Source organism: Poecilia mexicana, unplaced genomic scaffold, assembly GCF_051168715.1.
Source record: "Poecilia mexicana isolate PSO_F unplaced genomic scaffold, ASM5116871v1 scaffold_21, whole genome shotgun sequence".
Classification (NCBI taxonomy): domain Eukaryota; kingdom Metazoa; phylum Chordata; class Actinopteri; order Cyprinodontiformes; family Poeciliidae; genus Poecilia; species Poecilia mexicana.
The window spans coordinates 14,039,675-14,050,353 of NW_028263390.1; the positions used below are offsets into that span (position 1 = coordinate 14,039,675).

The window sequence follows — 10,679 nt, forward strand, 5'->3', positions numbered from 1 at the left end:
TGTGTTTCAAATACAATGACACAGTAAAACTTTGAAAAACATGGAAAAATACCAGCGCAGCATAAAAAGGAAAAAACATTTATTTATTTTTTTTATCACCTTTCTAGCCAGTTAAACTCATTTCCAGGGCTATAATTTAGTGTAAACTGTATTAATAGCAATGCCATGATCTACAATCACACTTTCACTTTCATTGGATAATTTATATAAAAGATTTAAAACCAGGGATTGGCACATGATATGTATATCATACAGCTCAAGCCTTCAACTGAATGGCAGTTTTTATTTATTTATTTATTTTTGGTGTTTGAGACCTTTTAATAGTTAGTATGTAACCAATGTTTGGCACATTTCTTAATATTTTGTTATATCAAAGTCTCGCTTAGGTCTCAAGACAAAACAATTGGAGGTTACATGAACTAACAAAGGAATATCTTTAACACAGCTGAGATTTCTTTACTCATCTGATCCAGACAAGAATGAGATGCATTTATTCTAACAAAGACATGAAACTTGTCTTTTTGTAAGAATAGCAACACATTCATTCATATTTATCATTTTTGGTATGTGTCTCCAACCATATTCCTTTTTTAATTGATTTGTAAGATAATAAAGCCACATTACAGTTTCCCTCATCAGCATTTCATCGAGCACATCAGCATATATAAGATAGTAGAAACTAAGGTTATCCAAAAGTTGTGCTGATCCTCCCTCTAATTTTAATGCAAGAACAATATTAGGTTCATGGTTCCCAAGTAATCTTAAAGTTCAGAAGTTATTAAATTGCTTTTTCTTCCAACTTTGGAGAAATATGGAGAAGTTAAAACTCCAATGTGTCCAGTTTGTTTGTTTCATTCAAATGTATAAAGAATAATAAAAAAACCTTGAATAACCCAGTATATTTTAAAAATAAAATAAGTTTCAACTGATTTATATTTGTTAAACTCTCAAAGGAACTGTTAAATATGCATTATCAAGCTACCAAATGGAAGTATTATTATTATTTCAGTATTATTTTAAGATTTGCTAAAAAAAAAAAAAAAAGTTTTGAGCTCAAATGTCAATCAAGTCAAACCCTAAAAAGTAAAACCTAGAAAACTAAAATAAAAAATAGGAAATGGAAAATTTGCAAGAAGCTTGTATTCAGGTATACTGTATATATATATATAAAAAAATAATAAAATCAACTTTTGTTGCCTTCAATGTCACCATAATGAAAATGTTCTCCCATCTGGTGTTAAAGGTGAGGTACAAACCAAACTGTGATTTGTATGTACCCTTACATCTCTATGTTCTCAATAAAATTGTTTTTCTTACAGACCTTTTGTTTGCACCATCAAAACCAGTTACGTCTTCTATCACAATTTCCAGTTTTCGTTTGGCTTGAAAGAAGAGGCCGGTACTACAAAGCAGGGTTTTTTTTTTGTTTCTTTGTTTTAGCTCAACTAAATCAACTAACCCTTGGTCAGTCTGCCCTTCCTATAAGATTGACAGATTTGGTGTCAGAGAATCAACGACAATGAAGAAGCAGAAAATAATGCTCAGTATGTTCAACACAAAGATTTATAAACGTATCAATATCAATGCCACATCACTAAAGTACAAATTTATCATTGCATATTGCATTATCTTAATATGCCCCACATGCAAAACTGAAAACCAGAAGAAAATAGATGACCTTGTCGTTTATCAATTCATTTTTTAGCAAGTCTTGGGTATTTACCCATTTTCCATTTGCACTTTATGTGATCCTCATAGCACTTAATCTTCACATGTAGCCTAAGACTTTATTGTAATTTTCTTTGCCTCAACTATTTCATTTTCCTCTAAATCGTTCAAATTGTCATGTGTATGGATGTTACAGTATAAGTACATCTGTCTTGTCCTCTGTCTAAAACCATTTAGTTTTTGCATGGTGGATGAGGACTGAACATTTAGTTGTTTTTAAATTCATTCTCAGTAGTTGGAATAGTTGGAATTTAAATTCATGTTTGAGCATGAAAGCACTGCTGAATTTGCTTCAGAAAGGCAAACACGTAAGTTGGTTTTAAATAAAATGCAAGTAATTTAGTGTTAAAGGGAAAATGTTTGCCCTGTTGTGTGTGTGTGTATACTGTGGGATACTGTATCAACCCATTCTACCATGTAAGGTCCAAATTGCATATTTCTATTCCAAATTGTTGAGGAGTTGACATCATTTGGGTCATGTGTTGTGATTAAGGTTTGTTGGTGGTACCTGAAGCCAGACCAAAGGAGATCCACTAATCTTAAAAGCAAGATCATGTAGCTGAAAAGTGAGAAATTAAATATGTGTGTTAAAGAATGTTTAATACTCGCTTAATATGTTTAAAAGTTGGATATCCAGTGTTTGCAGGGAAGGTGCTTCCTGTTATCGAGACCTGAGACAAAGTTGAAATATTAAGAAAACGATTGTTCCACACACTTTACCCTAAATACTATTCAAGTTAAAAATCATACACTCCAGGTAATGGGGTATTGTAAATGTCCAAGTTCATTTTCAGTCATTTAGGATCTACAACGTCACATTATGTAATTAAAGATTCTTTAATATTTAAGCAAAACCTCTGGATGATTCAGTCTGTGTTATACATATAGATAAATATCAATTCTGGTGGGATGCACTTTATCTCATTGAAACAAATTTAGAGAGACAGAAGACACTGCTTTGCTGTTCAGTCACCTCTGTCATTTTAATTTATTCACACATCTTTAGAAATTTTATCTGGAAGCCTAAGCTGCTTCAATAAACCTGCTTCGTAGCACAAGCCTCTGATTGGTTTTGGCACTCTTCCTTCTTGTAAAATAAAAAAATCCCAAAAAAAACACGTGCAATAACAGCCTTTCCCAAAAGCGCTTTTACAGTAAATAATTCCTCATATATTTATCCTTAAGCTTCTCTTTTTTTTTTTAACTCACCTACGAATAAAAGAAATAAACTCAAGCTAGCAAATCACTTAATGAAAAATTTGAAAAGTTGTTTTGTATCTGGATGTTTCTAAAGAAATGTCTATTGACTTCACCGGCTCTGCTCTCACAGTGTTGAGGAGCTGTGTGCAAAGTTTTGGAGGATATTTGAGGTGTAGACCGAGCTACCGAGCATGGAATCGATGATGGGGGAGCCGTTCGCCGAATCCCCTGAACACAGCGAGTCTCTGAAGGGGGAGGGGGGTGACAGAGCCAGAGAATCTTCCAGAATGGTCTTATTTGGAGTTAAATCCTCACCTTCTCCTTCATCCCCCTCCCCCCCCTCCTTGGCGTCGTAAATGTAGCTGTGCAAGAGGTCCAGCTCCTCATCCTCAGACCCTTCGTCCTCAAATTCCCCCAGTCTTGGGTCTGAAGGAAACTGAGAGGGTGTCAGGCTCAAAGGCTCATTGGCAGGAATTTGCTCAAAGGAAGTGCGGCTTTTTAGTGCAGGGACGTGAGAGCTGTGCGTGTTCAACAACTCCCCCTGCAAGCACTCGCGGGTGGGGCGTGTCAAGTCGGAGGGCAAATTAGAAGCCGGCTCATCTAAATCAAATTCCAGTCCTTGTTGCGTCTGTTCCGAGCAAGTCGGAGTCCAGAGGGGGCGCTGTGCGTCCCCCTGGTCGTCGTCTTCCGCCTTATTGCATGGAGGCTTGGTGCCAGGCGTGTCCTGTGGAGGTTGGGGGTCTGTGCCATGGTTGCCGGTGGAGGGCTCACAACTGTGGGGGTCGGGGGTGTTAGTTAGGGGCCTGATGACCGCTGTCTGATTCGAGCCGGCTTCCTGTTTCCTCACATGCACAGACAGTCTGTGCCACACATTCCCCCCCCTCGGAGGGTGTCTGGGACCTGATTCAGACCATGACACAGACTTGCCATTAGAACTATGAATGAGATAAAGACCCAAGTTACTATCAAAGGAAACCAGGAGGTGGAGGCAGCAAAAAAACAAACAGCAAAACACAACAGCAGCAACATACCACAACAGGGTGATAGCATTTTAACATTTCTGGAGCATGTCAAAATACTTTTAACCACATAACTAGACATTAACAGCTTTGCTGTGAGAGCTAACTGGTGAGCCGCTAGGAGCATTACACGTAGTGGCTCAACAAACAGTGATTCATAATGCACTGCAGACAGCATTATGATCCTCATTTAAAGAATTAGGAGCCATCCAACTCATTTCTCGATTCCTTCTTTTTTTCTTTTTTTTTTGGCTTTAATAAAACAGGATGCATGCATTTGCACAGTTTTTTTATTTTATTTTTTTGTCCCTGAACTGGCCTGATAAAGACATACAGCTTAGCTCAGAATGAGCTTGGACTGGCTCTAATGTGATTAGTTTGAGGGGTGGTCAGGGAGGGTGTACATGCTGCGAAAAGTTAAATGTGAGGTTAATTCAGGATAAACCAAAAGCAGCAGGGCGGCAGGTCTCCTCGTTGGAAGGCTGCAGTGTCAAAAACACCGAAGCGACCAGATAATTGAGGGAGTGATGCGTCAGTGGCAAACTGCTTTGTAGCTGAATGCAACATTTTAAAAAAAAAAGAATGCAGAATATCCTAGTCACTTAAAAATTTGCTGTTCAAGAATCTTAAGTCTTCAAATCTCTATCTTGCTTCCAAGTAGCCAAGGTGGTCGTAAACAAGATTTTGTCCAAATTTCTAAAGGTCTGAAAAAGTTTTTCTTTGGACTTTGGACTACCATTTTTAGGAGAACAATTTTCTTGTTTCTGAAAATATTTATATGTGGCCTATGAATCATTCAACATAAAAGGCAATTTTTTTGGATGAAATTATTCAACCACCCAAATATACTTCTTCATCAGAGCAAACTTTAGAAAATCTGATGCAACCGATCAAGGTCTTCGTCTCTTATATTCAATGATGTTTTATGGGATGTCAGAGATGAGGATAAGTCTGGAGAATCTTTAAAGAAAAAAAATCTGAGAAGAGATCATAGCTTGCACAAACGAGGAAAGAGGTCTAATAAGAAAGTAAAACTCCTAAACCTTCCAAAGGACTCATGTTTCACAAGTTTAAAATTAAAGTAGTGGTGGCTACGCCACCTGGATCTGGCAGAAAGATGAAGCCAATAATGATTATCTACCAGACCTATAAGCAGGCAGCTGGTGAGAAACCCTCAATTGACTGCACAAGACTAACAGCAAGACTAGGTGGTGGCAGTAATTGAGGTTTCAGTTTCCACTAAACGCTGAGAGGCTCCAAACTACAAGTTGCTAAACAAATTACTAAACAAAAAATTCGAGAAAAGTCTGTGCTCACAACTACGCAAATATTCTGTCTGAATTAGAGATGAACCAAAAGCGGACCTAGGGCCGGTGTCTCTGAAGAAGAAAGAATGAAGTCTGAAAAGAACACCATGAAGCATGGTCATGGCTTAGTGGTGCAGCTGCTTCCTCTGACACTGGAAGCCTGCAGCATGTAGAGGGAAAGGTGAACTCATTAACGTACCTAAAGTAATAAGAACGTTAACAGATGCTGCTTTATGAGACATTTAGGAATTAATTTAAAGCTCCAGCTCTGCAGTGGGCTTTATCACAAAGCCAGTGCATATTTCGTCATCTGCAGGGCCCCACTAGGGTCTTCCTCTGGATTTGTTTCACTTTAAGCTTTAAGATCTTAATATAACAGTGGCACTTATAAGAAAGAGGCCACAAGAAGACTTGCTGTAACCATTTGGATGATTTATATCTTGCAAATAAAAATAATTCTCCAGCATGAATTGCTACAGCTTTCACACTCCACTGCCACAGAACTGAAGGAAATGTGACTCAGATATTACAGCAGTGACCCAATAAGAACAATCTCACACAATCCTCTGCTGAGTTTGCACTGATGAAGATTCTCTCACTTCGACGTGACGGATGCTCGAAGCTAAAATTGAAAATGATTTACCCTACTTTCTTAGTAACTTGGCTCATAATTGTCAGACCACTGAGTTGACCGAGATGATGAATATTTCCTTCCAAGAACATCCGTGGATTTGCCAAATGCAGCTGAACACCGTAGATTCTAACCCTTGATGCCACAACGCATGCTCTTTCATGCTCCTTTCAAAAACAAAGCTCATCAGAAACAACAAACGTATACTACAGACAGGACTTCCATTCTTCACATCTAGACTTCATGTTTGTTTTTTTTATTTCATCTTTGGTTGCATGACCAGATAGGAAACAGTGAACTAAGATTAAATTCAAGATTGTATCTGCCAGCTTGAACTGTGCATCCTTTGACACCACCACCTAAAATGTTTTGGACAATCATGCAATCGTTAGTTGGATGCCACTCAGGTTTTGTGATGAAAGGAGAGAGGAAAGTACCACTATTACCCACAAACAGAACATGTTCGGGGCAATTGTTGAAGAGCTACAAGATGCACTAATGAAAAAGTCACAAATGTTAAAGCACTGCGATTTCTAATGCGCTATGTTGAGTACATCACTACCCAATTCTTTGCAAGAAGTCTTGCACTTCAAACAGTCCAAGTCTGTTTATTATTAACTGCCACGTTTGTTTCCTGTCAGATTTTGCAGTGGAATATTTGACCAAATATTTTCATTGACTCTGATTGAAGAGTGATGGGGTTGCTCAGACTCTAAGGTAAGCACTAACCTCGGAAATGCAAGTTCACTAAAAAAATCCCAATTGAAGAGATTGATGGCTGTACAGCTTTCCCTCTTCCCTGCATCAACAGGACAAATAAAACACACCTTAATATTGGTGTGACAGCTGTTAGGGCTAAGTGTTAGGTGGGACATGTCATCTTATTGTTCCCCATCCTTTTTTAGGCACTAAGGAAGAGTTTTGTTCAAATTGAAACCCTCGTGTTTTCAAAGCAAAGTGCAAAGAAAACTGGGAATGGTTTAAGGAATTAAGAATTTGAATAGCACACATTGCTTTTTTTTAATATATTGCAGTTTCTGAACAGCCACTTTGTTGAATGTCAAAAATGAAAACAGCTCCACTGACAGTGCAGCCCTCCAGTAAAGAAGACAAATAAGCCCCCTTGCCACAGCAGTTGCCAGCCTTGAGACTACAGTGCTTGTGTAGATGAGTAAAGGTTAATGTTAGGTAGGATGCATAGCAAGGATTTAGAGACAACACCTAAACATTTTAGGATCCGTCTCATTCTCTGCCCCACTCCTTACTTCAGTCACCTGTCCACGCGTCACTGCTGTGGAGCTCAAAAAAGTTACATGCAATTCTGACTGACTGTGTAACATCTGTTCTCAAATAATCACTTACATGAAGAAAGGCCAGTTCGCTTCAAATCTGTAAAACCAGTCTATTTTGTGTGTGTGTGTGTGTGTGTGTGTGTGTGTGTGTGTGTGTGTGTGTGTGTGTGTGTGTGTGTGTGTGTGTGTGTGTGTGTGTGGTATAATAAATTGAAGTTAATTTCATCAATAATACTTTAGAACTCAGGGGGAGGGGGATGTGTCTTATGAAATCATTTATAAATATTTATAAAAAAATCAGTTTCACATTACTAAGACTAGAGTACCAAAAGTCAAATTGATATGATTTCACACACCCTAAACTTTTTCACAATTTGTTGCATTACAGCCACAACCCTAAATGGATTTTATTGGATTTTTAATGGGACAGACCAACAGAAAGCGCTGCTTAATTCTGGAGTTTAAGGAAAACGATTCATTGTTTTCATAATTCTTGAAAATGAAAAGATCCAACAGTTGTGGCATTCATCTCCACACCCACCTCTTGTGACAATAGTTTGTAGAGCCACGTTTAACTACAGTTATAGCTGCACCTATCCAAGAAAGATTGTTCTCATTCGTCCTTAGAAAAAGAAAAAAAAAAGCCCGAATTGAAAATCGGACTTTAAAAAGATCATTGGAGGCCTTCACAAGTTGGTTGTTTTCACAGAGTGCCGTAGTTTGTGACTTTATTTGCCAATTAGGTGAGTTCTAAATGGCCATCCTAGATTTTGTTATGGGTATCAGAGTAAATTAGACTGAATCAGGATCAGGAAAACCATGTTTCCTTTTCTTTCTACTTCACTGTTTCATTCAACTACATGTTGGTCTGTGACATAAAATCTCTCCCAAAATACATAGAAGTTTGTGGTTCTAACATAAAAGAAAAAATGTGAACAAGTTCATGGAGTAAAAACAATAACAGGACCTACAAAAAGAACTCAAACTATTCCACGTACAAGCTTACATACATACATCATGAACATGGATGTCATGGCTTGATTTGTTTTTAATTCATTGGGAAATATAAAGTAGGATTAATCTTATGAATTAAAAATGTAGATTTTTAGATTTGTATTTGTCCACTCCAAACATATGTGTCAGCTTCCCAAGTCTCTTTGACTTCCACTGAATGACCGTAAATCAACTCATTAGATAAGAGTTTGTTTCACAGAAGTTATTAACCAACAATGAACACTGCAGTGGTAAAGTAAATGGAGCTCAATGCAGATCTGAGAAAGAGGATTATTACTTTTAAGAGATTTATCTTTGAGAAATTTCTAAAAGACTACTCAACTCAAAGCCATTACCTGAAGTAGCTTATGTAAAATATGCTAAGCCAAATTTCATGAGAAGTCATCCAGCGTAGTGTTGCGTTCTTGATAAAACAGCAGCCACTGAGCAGTTCTGTTACAGATGGGCCTAAAGAATATGTTTTTAAAAGCACACAGCTCTGCACGTATTTCTGTTTTGTAGTTTCATAACATTTATGTCCATGATGTTCATGCAAACTTTTCCCTTTGGCTGCACTTTATAAGAACGACAAATCCATGTCGTTTGGAAAAATAGTTGGTAGACTTCTAATTTTCTCATTTCATTTTGGTGTTGAATTATACTGCAATTCCCTCAGTTCTGCCTCTAAAGTCAGAACTGGGACTTGAAAATGTCTTGGACAGTCGATCCCTTCCTGGGAGTCTCAGATAAATGAAAGCAAATTCTGACTTACAAGTTCAAAGGGGAAGGCACCAGTATCTTCTAATTTGAATGCATGCTACTGAACATGATGCAATTTTCCCAAATATCAAAAAAGATGACTCACTTGGCATTTCCGGAAATCGCCTTCTTCCGACGGAACATGTTAAGGAAGCTGTTGCTCCCGCACTGAGCCGCAGACTTCCCGTCGCCGACGTGCATTCGCACCACGTCAGATGTGGTGAAGGCGCTTCGGACGTTTCTCTCTGGTTTGGAGATGATAATGTACATCTTGGGCGTGAACATGCACCCCAGCGCTACCGTTACACTCAGGCTGACGGAGAAAGACGTGGTTATGATCTTGTAGTTGGAGCCGAAATAGATTGGCACGAAGGCAAGCCAGATGATGCAGGTAGTGTACATTGTAAAGGCAATATATTTGGCCTCATTGAAATTGGCAGGGACGTTCCTCGTCTTGAAGGCATAGTAGGTGCAGCTCATGATAAGCAGGCCGTTGTAGCCCAGCGGCGCCACCATGCCTACGTTGCTGGTGTTGCAGATGAGGTAGACCTCACGTATGCTTGGGTACGATTTGATGGGCTCGGGAGGCTCCAGAATAATGAGCGTTATCTCAAGAGTTAGCTGCACGCTGATGAGCATAAAGGCAATGATGACCTGGGCCCAGGCACTCATGAAGCGCGGTTTCCTGGTGCAGATCTTCTTCTTGCTGCCAGCCAGAATACGAGCAATTCGGTTTGTTTTAGTCACCAGAGCAGAGTAGCACATGGCAGAAGAGAGGCCTACCAAGAGTCTCTGCAGGTAGCAGGAGGCGACGGTGGGACGAGCGATTAATGTGAACGGACAGATGTAGCCCAAGAATATGCCTGCCAAGATTATATAACAGAGTTCCCTGCTGGAGGATTTAACCACAGGCGTGTCGCGGTACTGGATGAATATGAAGGTGACAAAGGAGGTGATCAGGATGCCAACGCAGGAGAAAACAACTGCGACGATGGATTCCACATCGGCCCAGTCAAGATACTTCAGAGGCAGGGGCTGGCAGCCTGAAAGACATTTAAGGTACAAAGAGTTATTAGCATGCATGTATTGTAGAAAGACATGTTTCTTTTCAGCCACTGCAAAGATTCTCACATGTTCCTGGACAAATGTCTTGTCCAGGAATGGTATAGTGCTCTGGCATCGACTTGGCTTTGCAAGACAGGAATATGTGCGTTTTAACTGCACTAGTTGCATGCTTGTCATCTAGCATGCGGAGGAATATTGAAGAGCTTAATTTGGAGGAGGAAAAAAAAACTGACATCCCTCGACTTCCCTGGCTTAACACTCCATAAATTATGTGCTTCTGCTAATAGCATTAAAATGACTTCACTGTGAAGCCCACTTTTGATCTGACGCCTAACATGTCAAATCATTAGAAATCTGACATTTAAAAGTAGTCCATGTTGTTTAACACTGCGAGAACATGCTTTTTTTCTTTTAGATAAAAACTTAAATTTGCCATTCTAGATACTTTCATTTACAATTCTAAAATAAAGAAACCCTTCTAAGTAAACCAAGTGTTCCCCTCCTCCCCCCTTTCCCTTTCTTTTCTCTCAAAATAATGAGAGTGAAAGGGAAATTTCTTCCTCAACACACTGCTGAAGTGTGTTCCCAGGCTTCTCGTGGCAGTAATGGGATTTTACACCTGGGAATGGAGAGCTCCTCTCAACTTCATAAATTGCTGTCAAAACAACCACCAAGATACAAGGTG

The 10,679-nt window shown here is 39.0% G+C and overlaps 1 protein-coding gene across 1 annotated transcript; it reads right to left on the reverse strand.

Moving 5' to 3' along the window:
• Positions 1-3,052: 3,052 nt before the first annotated feature.
• Positions 3,053-10,012, reverse strand: LOC148153056 (metabotropic glutamate receptor 1-like). The gene is made up of 2 exons (XM_088002267.1): positions 9,036-10,012; positions 3,053-3,863 (listed from the first exon to the last, which is right to left on the reverse strand). Exons 1-2 carry the CDS (start codon positions 10,010-10,012, stop codon positions 3,053-3,055), a joined length of 1,788 nt encoding a protein of 595 aa, XP_087858393.1.
• Between the last annotated feature and the right edge of the window lie 667 nt (positions 10,013-10,679).